Source organism: Plectropomus leopardus, chromosome 6, assembly GCF_008729295.1.
Source record: "Plectropomus leopardus isolate mb chromosome 6, YSFRI_Pleo_2.0, whole genome shotgun sequence".
Lineage (NCBI taxonomy): Eukaryota > Metazoa > Chordata > Actinopteri > Perciformes > Serranidae > Plectropomus > Plectropomus leopardus.
This window is the reverse complement of record NC_056468.1, coordinates 29,790,027-29,809,761: the sequence shown is the minus strand read 5'-3', so window position 1 is coordinate 29,809,761 and position 19,735 is coordinate 29,790,027. Positions and strand designations below refer to the sequence as shown.

General features: G+C 39.3%; 2 protein-coding genes across 3 annotated transcripts in view; both read right to left on the bottom strand.

Annotated features, from left to right (window-relative positions):
* Positions 1 to 4,754: 4,754 nt before the first annotated feature.
* LOC121944707 lies at positions 4,755 to 5,954 on the bottom strand. Its single transcript, XM_042488597.1, has one exon. The coding sequence runs from the start codon at positions 5,952 to 5,954 to the stop codon at positions 4,755 to 4,757; it is 1,200 nt and encodes a 399-aa protein (XP_042344531.1).
* Positions 5,955 to 14,606: 8,652 nt separating this feature from the next.
* The window catches only part of camsap1b (calmodulin regulated spectrin-associated protein 1b), a 31,533-nt gene continuing 26,404 nt past the window's right edge, over positions 14,607 to 19,735 (bottom strand). For both annotated transcript variants that reach the window (XM_042487709.1, XM_042487710.1), the window contains exons 14-18: positions 19,180 to 19,394; positions 17,768 to 17,870; positions 17,503 to 17,615; positions 17,119 to 17,237; positions 14,607 to 15,981 (exon numbers count right to left, since the gene is read on the bottom strand). In XM_042487709.1, coding sequence (XP_042343643.1) covers positions 15,685 to 15,981; positions 17,119 to 17,237; positions 17,503 to 17,615; positions 17,768 to 17,870; positions 19,180 to 19,394 — 847 coding nt within the window. In that variant the 3' untranslated portion in view covers positions 14,607 to 15,684. The remainder of the gene's footprint in view (positions 15,982 to 17,118; positions 17,238 to 17,502; positions 17,616 to 17,767; positions 17,871 to 19,179; positions 19,395 to 19,735) is intronic.

Sequence of the window (19,735 nt, the reverse complement as noted above, 5' to 3'; positions counted from 1 at the left end):
GCATATGCAATTAGACAATGTCACCGACAAAATATCGTCTTTGTTTATAAACTGATTAATGGAGCAACTCACGAGGAACAACAGACGAGGAGTGGCACGTGTTTGTTAGCTGTCAAAGTCGCCAGATAGCGTAATGCTCTCATCTGCACGTCGGTGACGTAATCGCACATTTAGTTGGGATCATGGAAACATTTTACAACTTCACTGGATTCGATCACATCGTTAAATCAACAAAACATTTGAATGCAAAGAGCTTTCTCACACAGAGCGAGAACGTAACCATCAACGTAACCATAGAAACTCACGACAGCTGAACTCTCACAGTGCGGCGAGCGGCGCTCCTCTGCCTGTCACACACACACCCGCTGACGGCCTAAACAGGAGAGAGGGAGAAATACCGCTTATTAGGAGTTAATGAGACCAACAATCGATATTTGGAGCCGACATGCATTTACAATAAAAATGAAAATCTTTCTGTCAGTATAATAAAACTCCTACACAAAACTTTGTTTAAATGCCTTTAGCAAATATATAATAAATACTGAAACTTTCAACATCAAATACAGCAAGTTCCCTGCAACTTTTTTTTAAAAATACATTTCAGTGAAAATTTAAATAAAAAATGAATAAATAACAACAGCTCCCTGAGATTTTTCAGAGTAAAAGTTCCTCTTGTGCTGACACTTTCTTTGCTTACTTTTTAATTAATTAATTTTAACTGGCAATCATTAAAATAAAATGCTGATACAGATAATTAGCAAAATGCCAATATCGGCCCCAATAATCGGCCGAGCCAGTAATCTGTCGACCCCTAAAGGCAATGAATTACGTTATAACATATTTGAATCCATTTCTTGCTTTTTCCCTGATGGTCTAAACAAGTCGCTGAATTTGACCGTAACTGCTTTGTAGAAATAATGTCGTTAAGGGATCTGAAGAGTCAGACGGCAAACTGGTGACCCTGAGAGCGAGTTAAGTGCACCAACTAGTGGTAGAATTTGCAATACCAGTCCAATTTTTGGCTTTATATCAAATCGGTTTAAGCATTTAAACACCAGCAGAACCGTCACTAACACCACGTCTAAAGCTTTCCGCTCACCTGTTTAATCTGTGGAAAGGCATTTTAACAACAATATCCGTTTTAACGCCTGTGTTTTTGTACAGATTAAACAAGCTGCGAAGTGTTACTTAGTGATGTAAGAGGTGTTATTTGGTGGAATTTGAGGTAAAACCAGGCTAGCTGTTTCCCTCTGCTTCCAGTGTTTATGCTAAGCTAAGCTAACGATCGTCATGCTGAGGTTTCATTAGTGATGGACAAACATGAGAGCATATCAATTTTCTTTTTCAATTCTCGGCAAGAAAGCGAATATTCCAAATTGATGGACTATTAACCCTTTCAAACCTAAGCAAATTAGCTTGACTTCTTTGAAAAACATGGGGAGAAGGCAATGAGCAACTTACGAAGACCCAAAAATTTTGCAAGAAATTTATGAAAAGTACAAAAAAAAAACCTGAAAATTAGCACACACAAAAAAAATTGAAGACATCATCTGAAAAAAATGCTTAAATATTATTAATTATCTAAAATAATTATAAATATATAATTATAATAATATATATATAGTTTGGCTTAAGAAGATTTTACCAAGCTTTTTAAAAAACAATTTACTAAATTATCAATTTGTTGCAAATCACTCACTGCCTTTTTCCTCAAAGAAATCAAACTATTTTGCTCAGGATTTAGAGTTTAAATACTTAGGAAAGGCGTCTGAAGTGATATCGATCCAGATTGTAAAGGGGTAAAGGATCATTTTAAGAACAATTTGTCAAAAAAACAAACATTGTCTAATATATCATTATCAAAATGCTTTAAGCCAATATTAGAAATCCACCATCTGTCAGGCTCTGGTGGTTCTTTTTTTATTTTTTTATTTGACTTGTTAACTCATTTGAGGTTGGTGGTAAATACTCGTTCACATTGTGACCCTCCACTTTCATAACTCTTTAACATGTTGCAGTTCAACTGGTAGCAGAGCCGTTTTGCACAGACAGCGACAGGCACAGTCGACCCTGTAATCTGTTTCTGAATCTATTTGGAGCGTACTTGAGCTGAAAACAAAGTGCTCTCCTCTCCCAAACTGTACAGGCCACACCTTGTGTATAAAGCAGTGTCAGCGTGCAGTATTTAATCTTGATTTATGTACATTTCGTTCTCTGTAAATAGTACCTTTATATATTCATTCATTTGCGGTTTTGTTTTTTGGTCTCTTCTGTGTGATAAAAAGTGAAAGAGGACTTGAACTATTTTTGCACTAAGCTCTGCGGGGATGTGTAGAGCATATCGGCATGACCCTTTAATCTGAAGCTGTACAACACGGTGGACAGTATTCAATCATTCCTGTGAAGCAAAGACAAGTCAGACGTGCAGTAACATGTCATGTTCTGTTGTTTTGGTTTAGCTTGGAGCGTATTTTGGCGAGTGCCATTCTTATTTAGTTGTCAAAGAAGATGAAGTAATCTCAGATGGATTTCTCTTTGAAATTTGCCAATGTTTTTTTTCTTTGAGGAATCAGCATAAGCTTTTTTTTATGTTTTAAAGTCTGTATTTTGCCCCTCAGAAGTGTCAGTTTACAGGGCAGGAGAGCTGAGGAGTGAGAGCGTGAGCGACCCCGATGGAAGATACGATCGTTGTGCTGATTCATTCATTAACATCTTCCTCGGTCCTCGCTCCTGACGAATCTTAACACTCCACAAAGAGTTCACGACTGTCCGTACTTACAAATACCACAAGGGGCATGTAAACACTAAACAGCATGTTTTGATATACAAGCTTGCCAAGAACGATACGTTTTGTACATTAAGCGGGACGTTCACTGGGACGTCCCGCTGCTAGAGAAAACCATAATCCAGTCAACTGCTTGCAAGTTGGAGCCATTATTTGATACTGTGTATTTATATGAATGGAACATGCATGTTGTGTCCAGATGTTATCAGAAGCCTACGTATTATGTTTACCTCCACTTTATGTTTTTAAGTCATTGTCAAAACGGGGTTGATCCATTTTGTACTATTTCTAATGAGAAGCGAGTGTACTTCTCCACATATAAAATATGAACAAATAAATGCTGCATGCAGCCAGATACAACGAATGAAAAGATCTTTTTATTTCTTCTCAGATCGTCGTGACAGCTTTATGAAGATAAGGGCCAATCACATGAAGATAAATGTGTCATTTTTTTTTTTTATCAGTGCTATTTTTCAAGTAGTATAAATATTGAATAATAATCTTAGAAAAAGAAGAGATTAGCAACTTAGACAACATTTGCAAGGAATTAGATAAAATTTATAAGAAAATTTGAATAAGAAACAAAAATGATATATAAATACAGTTTTCTGGGGATAATATCACATAATAACCCTTGTAGCTAATCTGGGCATTTTTTGGTCACCTTTTACTTCCACTTCTTGCCAAATTGCTCATTATATTTTTCTCCCAATTTTTCAAAAGAAATCCAATCAATTTTCTCAGGTTTCAGGGGGTTAAATACTTGTGAAAAGCGTCTGAATGCAGCACAAAAAAACTGATGTTGATCCAGGTGTTAAAGGGTTAAGGGGAGAGTTTAACATTTTGGGAAATGCATATTTTCGGACAGATTCTACAGTATAATGATTTCAGTTTATAATACATGTTAATATACTATACTAATAATATAACACCAGAAATTCTGCCTTAAACAGGATTCAAAATCAATGCTTTTTGAGACAATTTTAAGATCTTTAACTATATTTAAGACTAATTTTTGGATGATCTTTTTCTTATTCGGGCATTGCAGAAAAGTGTAATAGTAGTATATGTGATCAAGTGCAAAAGTAGATTGTATGTAGGAATATTAGAGTTATTAGAGTTTGGTTAATCTGCATTTTATTGACAGGGAAGTGCAGGTTTTAAGTAAAAAGACAGGATTAGGTATGTAGGTATACAGACTCATTTTAACAGAGATTGATGAATATAATTAGAGATATTTGTGGCAGGTAAAACCTCACAAACTCAAATTCAAGACTAATGACTTTTAAGAGCTAATATTTTAGAGATTTTAAGACTTTTTAAGGACCTGCAGACACTGTGTTAAAAAAAAATAACCAAATAGTTAATCTCACTGTTGAAGCAGCAAAATTTCAAACATGGCATTAAAAAAAACAAAAAATAAACTTGTATATGTTAACAACAGCATTATTTAACATTACTCGCCACACCTAATGCTCGGTACATTTAAAGGTTCAGACCCGGGTATACGGAGGAAACACTCGAACCTCCCAGATCTAGCATCAATGCAGCACGAGGAGGCAGCGCAGAGGTCAAATAAGATGCTATTGTATTTTGCATGATGGGAAGTGTAGGAAAATTATCGGATTTTTGGCACTTGACCCAAACCAGAGACTATAAATTGGGGTATCTTGGCCTGTGCTGGTTTTAAAGGGACAGTTCACCCCAGAATCAAAAATACAAATTTTCCTTTTACCTGTAAATCTATTTATCAATCTAGATTGTTCTGGTGTGAGTTGCTGGTTGCCGAACCGCAGAGATGAGCAGAGGGAAGCATCTACTCATGGACGAGACGACGTGTTCGTGACAGATTAAGATGTAAGCATTAATAGCATCCTTCTCAGCTGAGCTGTGACAGTCGTAAGTAGATGCAGACGTCTGTGCACAGAATTACGGTCAGCTAGTGTAGTTCGTGAGAAAGAATCTCTTTCTAAACTCCTTCGGTAGTTCTGTCCTGACGCCGCTGCTTGTTGACGTGAACCTGCTTCCACCTCTCTCTGGTCCACCGCCCGTTGTTCTGCACGACTTCGTGCAGCAGGTCCATGAAGGCGTACTCGTTGCCGGACAGCAGCGTTTCATCATCTGGCGAGGCGCCACCAGAGGGAGCCTTTGGTGCCCGCTGTCTGCTCGTCACAGCTCGCTTTGACTCACTTCTGTGTTCGGCCCTGTTGCCGCTCCTCTTGGAGTTCTTGTGTGCAGGATTTTCTGCAGCTTTCAGGTCTTGATTGGGGCCAGGTTTGTCCTGATTCAGATTTCGGGTCTGTATCATGGTTTCAGGGTCCGTTGTTATGTTCTGTTCCTTTAGATGCTCTTCTCGCCTCGTGCCAGTGTGGGAAAGAGCTTCACTGACAGAGGTGGTCTCTTCATTTGGTTCTGAGGACTGAGTGTGTCCCAGTTTCATGGGAGCAACAGTCGTCATTGGAGGATCTTGTTTTGGAAGAATTTTTAAATCTTCTTTTAGATTTTTCTCAATTTCATCTTCCTTTTTGTCTTGGTCAGAACCAGACGGATGCTTTAACTCTGTCTTCACCTCATCTGGAGACTTTGGTGTCCACGCAGTGAAGACGTCAGACCCTTCCTCCTCCTCCTCTTCCTCCTTCATTTTACATCTTGCCTGCCACTGAACCGCAGTCAGAGGCCAGGTGGAGATCCTCCCCAAAACTTTTACTGTCTGTGACCTTTGACCGTCAGTGGACTGTTGGTTGAAATCATCAGTTCTGGGTTTATCGTGGTTTGTACCGATGCTAAGATAAGGCACAGTGTCAGCACGGGAGGGGTTTTCATCCAGACTTCTACCAGCCACAGGTTGTTTAGCACTGTTTATTACATCAGCGGCATTTGTGAGATATTTTGTCTCAATACCTCCATCTACTTCATTTTTATTTACCAGCTTATGCTTTCCTTCAGCTTGGTTTTCTGCATCTTTCAACTGAGTATCTGTCTCAGTTTGTGAAATCACTTGATCTTTCACAGGAGCACAAAAAGGAGACGTAGAGAGAATAGCATTCGCTGACTTAGCTCTGACTCCAGTGAAGGATGTCCTCCATCCCGTCTCTGAGTCCCAGTGAGCACGACTCGACCTGCTGTCGTCTTTCGACTCGTTTCTGTTTCCTTCTGGACGTCCAGGCATCACTGTTTTGTTGCAGCGTTTCCTGTGATGCAGCAACGCCAGGAAAAACACAACGAACAGGAGCAGAGACAGGACCACTGCGGAGGAACAAATTGGAATATTAATTTTTAAACATCTGATATTTTATTTGTATATATTATAATATATTATAGTAATATATATCATAATATAATTATAATTATTTTTCAACTGAATTTATTGTCTTTTTTAACAAACAAAATAAAATACATTGCAGTCAACTCCAACAAACAGCTACACCCATACACAATCATATATGTACGGTAAACAAACAAAAAGACAAACAAAAAACAGGAATGAATTGAAAAAAATAATAGTAAAAAAATAAAATAAAAAAAAGAAATTGGTGGAGGGGAATGCTACAGAAATCTGGTCCCTAATTCCTTTCCCTTATATCCTTGTTAGGGCTAAAGGACCCCTCTAATTCTTCCCCGAAGATGTAATGTGGTTGAAATAATCAATAAAAGGTTGCCAGATTCTGTTAAAAATGGTCCCTTTTTGCTTTTTCAGAGATAATTTGAACATCTGATAATATTTTTCAGTAAAATCAAACATAACCCTGCAAAAGAAAATCCAAACATACCTATCACAACGACGAGTGTGCAGACAATATTTGTATCTGACGATGGTCTGATGATGGACGTTTCTGGAAGGAACAACAGACACATGAAGCAAAAATTAAAGTTAAAAAAAAGTTCAAATAAGACAAGAAGAACCAGGCGTACCGGTGTGTGTAGACGTAGTTCTGGGCAGCTCAGAGGGTTTAGGACAGACAGATGTCTCTGTCACGGATGGACGTGAGGTTACATACGTTTCTAGAAGGAACAAAAGACAAGTGAACCACAAATTATAAAAATAACGACTGGGACATTTTGTGATTTTTGTTTTTTAGAGGTTCAAATAAAAATATGAGAGCAACCAGGCTTACCAGTCGTTCCAGTGGGTGTAGATGTAGTTTTAGGCAGGTCAGAGGGTTTAGGATGGACAGAGGTCTCCGTCAGCAATGAAGGTGAGGATGTCATGGAAGTTTCTGAAAGGTACAAACAGAAACATGTAACACAAATAATATAAATGTTCAAAGTTGCTAAAGAAAACAGAATAAACAAAGAGATAGAAAGCTGCTCAGTCTTCTGTCTTATTTTAATAACAGAAAATGTTTGAGTTTTTTTTTAATGTGCACATGAATAAAGGTCGCCATCAGAATCAGAAAACTTTGATCATCTTTTATTGCTTTTATTCTGACATTAAAAACTTTATCCATTCATTACTTAAACTGCCTGGTGAGATCTGCCTGTTTTACTACTTTTCAGTGGGTAAATCACGTGGTGAGTGTACCCGAGGTTGCTGATTCAAATCTTAGCTGGACAGGTAACTTTTGAAGGCTACTGTCTGAGCTGGTGCTAAATTAAACATTGAAATACATCCATGTACGGGGCAGCATTCATGGATGGTATAGCTTAGTGGATAAAGCAGGTGGTTAGTGTGCATATGTCAGCTGTTTCGAATCCTATTCGGAACAGGCAGTATTTGAGTTTTATGGTATAAATAAAATACAATATCAGCTGATTAACTGACTGCTCTGCTGAAGTCGACGATGCCGCGCTTTGCAACGAACACTTAAAACAAACACCAGTCCCAGAAAAGACTCGAACCTACGATCTCCATGTTGTAAACCAATGTTGTTCTCCACAGGGCTAAATTTCAGGGCACCTCACACAAAAACTCTTTAATTTATATTTATACCTGCATCTGCGGTGTTGTCTGTTAAATTAGTTTATCAGCTTGTACTTTATTTTATTTATACTATAAAAGTCAAAACACACCTGTCCCAGGAAAGATTCTAACCAGCGACCAATAGAGTAAAACTTGCATCACAAATTCACTGCGCCAATTTGATTTAGATCAGGATCAGCAGTCTGTTGAAAACTCGACTGATATATGAGACAGGCCGATAATCAACCAAGTTTTTGGCAAGGAAAATTCAGTATCGGCAGTGACGTCTGTCGAAATCCGACTGATATGTGAGTAGTTAGTTCCTGGCTGGAAAAAAATCCTCATTCATTATATGAAAATTCAGGAGCCAGCAAGGAGAGGAATGTGTGTTTTTAAGAGTTTTTAAGTGTTACTTCCAAAGTACAACATAGTTGATTTCAGCAGAGCTGTCAGTTAATCAGCCTTTATTTTATTTTATTCATGCCATAAAAATCATATCACACCTGTCCTGAAAAGGCTCGAACCGCGACCACGGAAGTGAAAGGTGTGTTCATAATCCTCCATGTCAAACTGTAACATTATAATATAGGTCATAACTCCATTTAAATTACTGTCAGCACTTCTTTCGAAAACTTAACTTAATTTATATATGAGTCAGGCCAATAATCGACTAACTTCTTGGCTGGAAAAAATCCTTATTCATGACATGAAAATCCAGGGGCCAGCAAGGAGACAATTGTGTGTTTTTTAAGAGTTTTTAAGTGTTCCTTGCAAAGTACGTCATGGTTGGCTTCAGCAGAGCAGTAAGTTAATCAGTCTATATTTTCTTTTATTCATGCCATAAAAGTCATAAATCACTTGTCCCAGAAAAGACTTGAACCTGCAACCTTGTGCATGGAAACCTCACCTACTATCCACTACCCCAAATCCCCAGACACCACAAGTGTGACGTTCAGATCAGACCAATATCGGCGGTGACGTCTGTTGAAAATTTGATTGTATATATGAGTCAGGCTGATAATCAAAGTTCTTGGCTGGGAAAATTCAGTATTCAGTATATGAAACTTTGGGAGACAAGGAGACAATTGTCTATTTTTTAACTGTTTTAAGTGTTTGTTGCAAGGTAGGTCATCACTGAGTTACATCAGCAGAACAGTCAGGTATGTTAGCCGAGATTTTAATTTTATTTATGCCAAAAAAATCTAAACATCCATGTTTCTGATGGGATTCAAACCACTGACCTCATGCACACTAAGTACAGGTTTTACTCACTGAGCTAAACCTCCAAACACTTCCAGGGTTTCACCTTCCATTTAGATCAGTATCAGCAGTAACTTTGAAGACTCAGGCCAATAGTTAACTAAGTTCTTGGCTGGGAAAATTCAGTATTCAGTATATGAAAATTCAGGAGACAAGGAGACAAATGTGTGTGTTTTTTAACTGTTCTACGTGTTTGTTGTAGGCTACGTCATCTATGTTTATTTAAGCAAAACAACGTTTCAGTTTTGCTTAAATATTTTCTCTAAAATTTTTGCCTGCCTCACACCAAATGACTTTTCAAGTGATTTCAGTTGCAGACACATTTTCAATGTTGCCGTATAGTCTGATTCTACTGGTGCAGAAATCTAAAACTAACCTGACGTGTCGTTTTTAAATGTAGGTGTAGTTTCTGTTGGGAGGAGATCAGTAGGTTTGGCTTGGACAGAGGTTTTTGTCTCTGATGCCAGTCGTGATGGAGGAGTTGCTGCAGAGAACAAGAGATACCGCAAATTTAAATAAAACTCAAGTGGTAAAGACTTCTAGAAAAAGGGAAAAAAAAGAAGCACGTGTACCAGTGTGTGAGGACATTATTACAGGTGCATGAGTGGGTTTGGGGTGAACAGGGGTTTTTGTCTCTGAAGTTGGCCATGATGAAGGTGTTGTCACGACTTTTGCTGGAGAGAAACACAGACACTGAGCACAGATTCCCTGATCGTGAAGAATTTAAAATATAAAAACAGAAAGTGAGAAAAGAAGAAGCACCAGATGTGGATGCGGGGACTGTTGTGAGGATAACAGTTGTTGATGGTGGCGTTGGCGGAGGTGATGTCACACACACAGACACGTTCCACACAGGTCGACCCTTCAGAGACGAGGGACTCTCGCAGGTCACGTCCATCTGTCTGTCCAGCAGAGATCTGCGTTGGAGATCTGAGAAGAGAATCAGCTTTAGGTTTCTGGAACGATTCATCGATATTTGTCTACATTATTCATTCACAAACCTTTCAGGAAGTCTACAAAGTCCACAGCTCCACACGAACAGTCCCAGGGGTTCCCGTCTAGTCTGATCCTGGTGGAGTGGAGAGACCTGAAGACCTGAGGTGAGACCTGAGTCATCCTGTTCTCAGACAAGTCCAACTCTGCCAGGTGGGTTTGGGAGTTAAAACCATTTGGATCGATCGTCCTGATCCTGTTCTTCCTCAGACTGAGCCTTGTGAGGTCAGTGAGTCCGCTGAGCATGAACTCATTCAGAACTTCGATCTGGTTTTCTATGAGGTTAAGCTCTCTGAGGATTTCAGGCCGAACGAACCAGTTTGGGTTAATCTCTGTCAGGAAGTTCTGGTTTAAACTGAGATTTGTGAGGCTCTGGAAGGAACCGAAGGCTCCCTCAGCGATCCCGGTGACACCAGCATTGTCGATCCTGAGCCTGGTTACAGAGGAGAGGCTGTCGCTGCGGAGCACGGTGGAGTTTATCTCCCCGACGTCATTCACGGCCAACACCAGAGATGAATAACCAGGGCTGAAAACTGAGAGCACAGTGTTATGATTAGGACTACACACTTTAAAATCAAAGAGCTGCAACACAACAGCAGTTTTCACATGAAATCAGTTACTTGAAATCTTTTTCTTTTCTTTTTTTTATCTCTGCTGGACCAGTCGCTGGCTCCTGTGTTTCACCTTTACTTAGATCCATTGAAATGTATTTTAAATTCTTTTGGAGTCTCCAAACTTTTCAAAGTCACTTCAGGAGAACTGGAAAATTTGGTTTTCCTCCAAAATGTAGCTGAAATGTTTAAACCACCTAAAATTTATTGTGAAAATCAATGGTTTTAGAGGTTAAAACTATCAAAACATTTAGTTATTTTACTGTTTACTCGTTTACAATTTTGTGGAACCAAAGTCATAACAACAGCTACTTGTTTACATCCAAACTATCCTTAACATGTTATTTAGTCCCAAATATTATGTTAAAAGAATATTTTTGGACTAATAACTTTTTAACTATTTTACACGTTTTTTTTTTCATTTTCACAATGAAGTAGTATAAACATTTCACCAACATTTTGGTTGAAATTCCCAATTTTCCAGCCTTGGAAAGTTTGGAATCTCCAATCAAATCTAAAATTAGATTAAATGGATTAGAGAAACATTTAGCCACAATGCAGGAACCAGTAAAAGGTTAATTACATTTTTGTAAAATTACCAACTGATTTTTAAATTATTTTTAGATTTTATTTATTTAACTCATTATATTCAGTAACAATGCAGATGTTAGGTGAGTGCATTAAAAGGAACCTAAATGTCTCACTAATTTTGAAAACTAGTAATTTTGTGGCTTGACTGGAAAAAATGAAAATCAACCGATAAGTAAGAGATCATGGGATGTTTAAGGAGTAAATATTCCTTAAGGAAAATAAAACCTGATACATGTAGTGATTATGACAGATCTGTCTCACTGGATAAATAAACTTTATCCATTTTTGTGCCTGTGCTGCCTTCTGGTGGTCATTATGTGCAACGTACATCACCAGGTTTTAACTTTTAGTATGTATGCTTCGAAACCTGAATTGACACCAGTTATCTTGCGCTGCGTTCAGTCGCCTTCAACAAGTTATTTAACCCTTGGACAACTGAGCACATTGCTTATTCTTAAACAAAAAGATCTCCCTCTGCAAGGATCTTTTCCATAACACTGTTAGACTCCTGTCAGTGGCAAAAACACACTTTTAGTGGACATGCGAACATGCAAGAGTGATTACATTGCTGGACTCAATACTGGTCCAAAATAACATATTTTTGTTCCCATTAGTCACTTGGACACAACAACATTGGAAAATAGGGTACAGTTTGAAAAATATATACATTTTTAAATAGATTTTTGGAAAATATATTTCGTTCAGACTTTTCTAAAGTTTTTATAAAGCTGTAGTAAGGATGAAATATACATCTGAAGACATAAATTAAAGGCAAATATCAGTGCAATGTATCTGACTTTAAACTTGAATGCAGTAAAATATTAAGTCCTCACCTGTTGGTATTTTTGTGCAGAATAAAACGGGTCCCTCTTCAAAACAAGAGCAGCTCAAACGCACGTTCACCAGCAACAAAACGAGACCAGCCGCAGCTGTGGAGAAACAGAAAAATCAGATTAACTTCAACATTTCATCAGTTCTTACACATTTATTTAAACAGGAAATATGTGCACTTACCCTTCATGATGACTGATCTGATCTTTGCTGGCTGCAGGTCTGCACCTCGGACTCTACCTGATGTGACAGTTTACCAAGTTTGGAGGTCTTGTGACCACCTGAACCAGCAGGTGTGGAAGAGAAACACTGTTGTCATAGCAGATTAGAGTTTGCCATGGATATGAGCGCTGGCGTTGAAGACGCTGTTCCAGTTGGGTGGCAGAGTGCGAAGCAGTTTAGCACCAGGGGAGGCCTGAAGGTGTTTTGACCACTTAGGTTGCTGAATTAGAAACCCAGTGTCATGCTGGATGAACCATTTTCCCTCTTTGCTTTAAGAGGATTCACACAACTCTTTGATAAAAGTGTTAACTGATAAATGGGAAGAGAAATTAACATAGCAGTGAAAAGATGCAACATCGCCTGTTGTGACCACAATGTGAAAAACAAAAAAAATCTTTGTGTGACATTGGTGAGCTGTTGTGCAAAGATTAAAGCTACAGTTGGTAACTTTAATAAGTTTTTGTCATCTTTTCTAAAACTGTCACTACATCCACACACTGTTGCAAAAGGAATTTTATCTATGAAAATAATCGTGTTCGTCTGCCTCTTTATTGTGCGTCTAATGGCATTTACTAGAATCTATAATCGCAACTACTGGGAAACAATCAAAGCGAGGAGTGTCTGAGGATGAGGCTGGTGAGTGAATATCGCCTGCTGAGGTGATATTTTTGCTGAACATGACCAGTGCCAGATGTGATGCACATAGTAGGTTGCTAATAAATACAGCAAAATAGGGCGTTATTTTCCATTTTCCTCTCTGTGCCTGTCTTCAGACTCCCTGCCAGCCAGCCAGCATCTTTCACATGGGGCAGTTTTGGCATTTTTTATGGTCAATATCATGCATGATCGGCAACAATCAATGTCTCGACAAATATTTTTTTGCTATTGGTTACGGCTGCGACTTCACAGGTCAGAGTTCACAGAAGTTTAAAGATGCAAATTAGCAAATTTGCTTTGCCACCGGAAGCAAATGTTTTTTGCCGGTCCCTTTGCTCGTGAAACGCAGTCACACTCTCAAACTAGGCGGTGCTGATCAAATATGAATCCATGAGAAAGTTTGCTCTGACTGGTGGGAGATGTTTTGCTTGTTTCCAACATGGTGGCCAGGTCACAAATGTTTGCATTTTAAAGCTAAACAGTACATTAAAATACATTTCTGAAAACATTCGAGGTGGCAAATAGGCGACGCAGTAACAGAATCTTGGTTCATATTTGGTCAGCGCCACCTAGTTTGACCGTAGCTAACGAGGGTGACTGACAACTGACAGCTGCGTTCAAGATTCCTCGCTTCTGACGTGCGGTTGATTGTTTCCTTTGGAAGCAGAGAAACATGATCTTTTTCACAGATTATTTGTCCAATGTACTACTTTCAGGATTTAGTGATTTACAGCAAATATTACAGAAAGCTATTTTTATGAAAGTTACCAACCACAGCCTAAAAGTCAGTGCGGTGTCTAAAACTAGCAAAAAAACAAACAGTGGAGTCTCACAAATGGACAAATGAGAGCCATGAGAAAAGAATAAAAATGAAAAATGTGACTTTTATTCACTTGAAATTTATTCTGTTTCAGTGCTTCCATTTTTAAAATAAATAGATGGCATGGGATCAAAGATAAAATCAACAAGGATGAAAAGTACACTAGTGTAACAAAAAAAAGTGGTGACCAAATGCCAATACAATCTTTTAGTTAACAAAAATACACTGGCATACAATTAAAGATCCGCCACCTCCTCCTCCACCAAAAACAAATGCAGCAAACGAGAAATCAAGTATTCCGTTGTTTTTGGAGACAGCAGTAGTATCAATATCAGCGGAGGCCTTCAGCGTTACATGTCAGTACTAAATCTTAGTGTTTGGTTTAGTTTTAACAGCAGTGTTCTCAATTAGTTTTTACGCCTGTTTAAAATGTAAAACTCCCAAACAAACAGAAAGTAAAGTGCTCGTGCAACACTTCAGGTTGTTCTCGAGGCCAACAAACGGTTTCTAAAAAAGCACTTTGATTTTTTAAAGACAGAGAGAAGAGAGACGATGTGGCAGTGTTTGTCAACACCTTGGAGGAATGTTCTTTAATGTTAACTGAACCACAGTCCCCCGCCCGCCCGCACACACAAACCCCTTTGTGAATATATCAAATACTGTCATTCGAAGCGGTTACAGAGCGAAAACACCCTTCACAACAAGAGTGTGCTGCTCTCGTGGATAAAGATGGGACAGGCCGACAAAAACACTCAGGGAGGGAAGGAGAAGGGCGAGTTTAGGGAGTTACATTGCATGAAAGAAGCCGTCGACAAGTGTTCATGAGTGCACCTTTATACAGGACAATTCAAGAGTGCCCAGTGGAGAGAAAACACAACTAAGCTCTAAACATCAGAGAATTCCCGTTATGATGAAAACACATAACATCAGCTCAGACTCTATACCACATTGCTTTAATCATAATAAAAATTTAAAAAAACAAAAAAAGCGAAAAAAACAAAAACAAAAAAAGCATCATTTCTGTACCAAAACCTATCATTCGCCCTCTTTTGACACCCTTGAGAAAAAGGATGTTATTGACAAATAAAAGTATTTAAAATGACCGTCAATTTCTTTTTTTTTCTTTTTTTTTTTTTTTGCTATACACATATCCAGTGCTACACGATCAGCGTCTAGTTTAAAAAGCGGTTGAATAAATAGACGATAGTACCACGATGCGTGAAAGGCCAACGGATGTCGAAGGGAGACCTGAGGAGCTCCCCCGTGACAAAAGAAGAAGACAGTCAAGAGCAGCAGGATTTTTTTGTGTGTGTTTTTTGGAGATCCCTGGTGAGGCAAAATCGGCAATGCCAGCCTGATTCGACAGATTCGACAGTCCACGCAGGAAGAGATTGTTGTTTTGTGTTGGGACAACAGCGGCCCGACAATCATAAAGGGTTAGACAAAGGTCCCTTGTTTCGGATTTTCTGAAAAGAGCAACAGAATTCCTCCCAGCGTCTCCTCCTCTTTTCCAAATGTCCGAAGGAGAGGCGGAGACAAGGAAGGACTTTAGTGCTGCAGCTGAGCTCTCGACCATGACAGTGCTGAACTAATAAATACTTCATGTAAAAATGAACATCCACCACATATGAGAGACAGGAAGAAAAAAAATGCCACGTGCTTGAGTTGTGGTCGTCGTAAAAAAAAACAGGAGCCGGACCGAAAGACACCCGAACAGATCGCAGAGAGATCACGGGGGAGAAGAAGCAAATTCAGCCGGCATTCCTCTTTCTGTTGCAAGCACCAGTCCCTCAGACCACCTGTGACACACACACGCATACACACACACATACCTTTTCCCTTGTTTCTGCCTGGGTCCACCTACAGAGGACCACATGCCCATAAATGTGTCCTCTCCAGAGTAGGTTTCATGGCGGTGAGCTTGGCTGTGGGCATCAATCAAAGCAGTCTGTTTAGGAAACAAGCATGATGGGGTTAAGATGATGATTTGGATGACAGAAGGGTTTAAAATCTGCTATTTCCCGCTTTTCTTTGGCACAGCACTTCTCTTGGCCTGCCACAGGTGGTTGTGGATGGTCAGGGCGTCCACGCTGACTGACACAGTCTTGGCGGGGATGACGGTGAACTGCTTTCGGTCGGAGCTGTACTTGTACAGCTTATCGATCATCTTCTTGCTGATGCTCTTGGGTCCCGTTCCGGTCAGCTTCTGGATCTCTTCGGTGTCGGGGAAGTACGAGTAGAGCGCCCGGAACTGGCAGCCACCGTCCCGAAACAGGATCATCAGGTGGTTAGACTCGCACTTCTCCAGCTCCTAGTGGGGACAGAGGTTAAACAGAAGAAAGAAAAAGTTATTTAAGGAATAACTAAAATGATCATTTGTATATTATTTACTAACCTTGTGTCAGAGTCCCGCACTGGGTCAATTACCCCCAAGAATAACAGAAAAAATGCTGTCTAACAGATGTATAATAGTTAAATAAATTCACGAGTATGGGCATGGGTAAAAATGAACTAAATGCAGGCAGTAAGGGGGTGAAAATTAAAATAATCACAGGTGCCTGAGCTGGCTGTGTAAACAGTTCGCAGCTTCTGCCTGATATGATACCTGTATCAAACACGCAGAGGACGTTCACTCCTGATCCGCCGCTGACTGACAGCAATGGGGCAGTTACTCTTTGGACAGATGATTACTGTGAACTCAGTTACATTTTCATCACTTTCATCACATCATCAAGTGGGAGATGACTGAACGAGTTCCTTGCACATCTGTATGAGACAAAACATTACGCAAAACAGCGTAATGGTGTGCTTCAGCATCTCCAACACATTCATTTATTTGTGGCGGCCCACCACAATATCAGCATCTGCCGCCATGTTTTGATTTTATGTTATTGGAGCTGGACAGTTCATGAGGAGTGCTATTGAAATATATGTACCGTTCAGTTATTCACTACACTGGGAGCGCAGAGCGTACTCTGGGCACAGACGGAGCAGCTGAATGTTGAGAAACACTGTTGAGTGAGAGTAATACTATTACTAAAAAAAATAAAAAATTAGGGTTCAGTATCTTGCCCAAGGATACTTTGACATGTTGACTGGAGGAGCTGGGGATCGAAACGGCAATCTTCAAACTAGATGACGACCCACTCTACCTCTGAGCCACAGCCAGTTTATACCCCATAAATGTCCAGAAAGCTGTGTTTAACCTACACTGATTGTCTGCAAGGTCATGTTTCAGGTTTTGCCATTTTAGAGGAAATAAATCCTCATTGTACGAGTGGAGTTTACCACAATAATGTTCCAGTCATGTTGCCAAAAGATGAGTGTTGCAGAAGTTAGAACATGGTGAGTACAGTCAGATGTACTGGTCACATCCTTTTAACTGGGTGTAAAATTATAAGAGCAGAAGAAAATGATTAAATTGGTGCGTGTTTGGCAGAGAGCTGACCTCAAGGATCTGGTTCTTCTGAGGCTCATTGACTTTGCCAGCCAGGCAGCAGTGGGAGATTGCATTATGGATGATTGGCTTATTCGACTTGGCACTGGGCTCCTTGAATAGTTTGGGACCTGAATGAGAAAAGCTAGTTAGACCACAGAGGTATTGTGTAACAAATAGTCAGATAATTACAAATTAACTGCAGCTAACAAGTCTACACCAAACAACAGTCACAAATAACGAATATCCAAATATTGTGTTCTGAAAATTAAGACAGACAAAACTTGACTGGCCATGTTTACTGTGCGGCAACATATTGGTCTTTTCTTCAATGATCAATGGATAACCGAAAAACACACCAGCAAGTCTGTTATAATAAAAAGAAAGTGCACTTACCAGTATATTCAGCCATTGACGTGATGGAGGATGCAGTGGAGCCGTTGTCCCAGTCTCTTTCTGCAGTTCGACTGTTGTTACGAGTGCCTGGAAACGACTCCACTGAGTCACAGCTGGAGGACATAAGGACAGGTGGTATCGGTTGAGCAGCAAGGTAAAAGAAAATACTATAAATACGTAAAATCTTAAACATAAGCAATGCATAGAATGTGTTAAAGCAAAAGCCCAAAAGCAAACAAAATATATATTTGTGTGAGTGATTTACCGCTGGGAGCCAGCCCCTCCAGAGTTGACACTGTCGGCCTCGTTGGTCGCAGCGGAGGCCAAAGACAGACTGGAGCCTGACTGGGCGTTGCTCAGGTTGTCAGCTGTGTGAAGCAGAGATTATTATTTAGTAAAAATACAGTGTCACCTTAGAAGCAACTGCTAAATACAGTTACTTGATCCACAGGACATACTCTATTTCAGGTACACACAATAACATGACTGAATGTATCTAATATCTTGTATGTCAAACTTGCCGTGGTTTTTTGTAAATATTGCAACTTAATGTTATGGATAAATTAAACGACAAACTCAAATGAGGACCAAAGGTGGAAAATCCTTGATTAAGTCAAGATAGCACGCCAGAGTGCAGGAAAATTGCATTTGCTATTTAGATCAGATTTTGTGGACAGACAGTCCACACTGTTATTTATAAGTAAAAAGAATTATCTGTGTGCCCAGACATCACCAACCGATCTGCATGGGTTGCTGTGGTATTAACACAACAACTACATAGCAACACTGGTGACGCGGCTTTCCAACAGAGGCATGAAAAATATTAGTCCATCTTTTGACACCTAAAATTATTTTGGCGTCTGTCCGCAGACTGTTTTTCCTCATGTTGTCCTCTTTAGCGCTGTGTTGTAGCAGCATGGATCTCCTCAGCACTTCCATCACTCTGGGTTTGTCATTGTCATGGCATGTTGTGTTTAGAGACACTTTGAAATATGACTGGAGCTGCCAGAGCAGCTGGACTTAAATTCCTCTGTAAAAATCTAATTGAAACACATTTTAAACCGCCTCCAAATGTGTTTGGATCAGATTTACAAAAATAATATTTTATGTGTTTTTGTTTATTTGTTTCTTTGTTTTTTTTTGTCCAGACTTATTAAAATCAATCTGGACACAATTTGGATATACCAGAAAAATCTCCTTCTAATCACTTCAGTTATTCGATGGCGCCCTGAGCAATAAAAAAACTTAAATATATGGAATTTTGCATGAAATACTGTCTCTGACTTTCTCTACAAGTTTATTGCTTTATTTAATTGTTATTTGTGTGTAGTAGTTTCTATGATGTTAGCAGTGCCAGTCTTTGTTTCAGGCACAACTTCCATTATAAAACACTGAGGGAAAGCCAGAAAAAAAATCCTCAACTACCTTCAGTGTGTCTCTATTTGATATTTAACCCAATATTTAATCTGAAGAAGTGCCAAGACACTGGTGCCAGAGACAAATCTCAGTCATGTTAGTATTCATGTGGTATTAATAACTGCAGGACATGTCATATTTGCAGTAAAATAACTGTCAGTAAGCCACTGTGCCCCACAGCTCAGCTGTAAGAAAAAAAAGCACTGTGCTGAGACATGTAAAGAAAAATGTAACAGCTCAATGTCAAACCAATGATCTTACGTGTGGAAGAGCACTTTGAGAAAGTATCGCTGGAGGATTCCTCTCTGAAGACGGACTTGGGTCGGTGTTTCTGCTTCGGTTTGGGGGTTTTGGGCTTCACGAGGCCTTGTTCCTCAAACATCTCCTGCTGCTTCCTCCGCAGGTACTCCTGCTTTATCAGCTCCCGCCGTGTCTTCTCCTCTTCTTTACGCAGGCGGTCCTCCTCGGCCTTCCGTCTAGTATTGGAACAAAACAGCTGAATTTAAGCTGTTGTAAGTCACTTGAGGTGGGAATCACAAGATGCCCCCTGATACAATAGCATCATGATACTTAAGTCAAAATATAATATTATTGTAATTTTAAATTTGTTACAATATACTGAGTATTACGATAACATGTATTACTAGATATTAGAATTTCTCTTTTCAACTACACACTAGTTAGCCAACATTTTTTTTTAAATCACTCAGTCACTTTTATTGCAGCAAAATGTATCTGGTGGACTGAAAAAGCATTTGCATTATCTAATTTTTATCATGAAAAAATGTACATTTGGCACCCATGTATTGATACAATA

Bases quoted from the DNA above. Each gene is read 5' to 3' on its own strand.
- LOC121944707 (XM_042488597.1), bottom strand. From the start codon at position 5,954: ATGCCTGGACGTCCAGAAGGAAACAGAAACGAGTCGAAAGACGACAGC.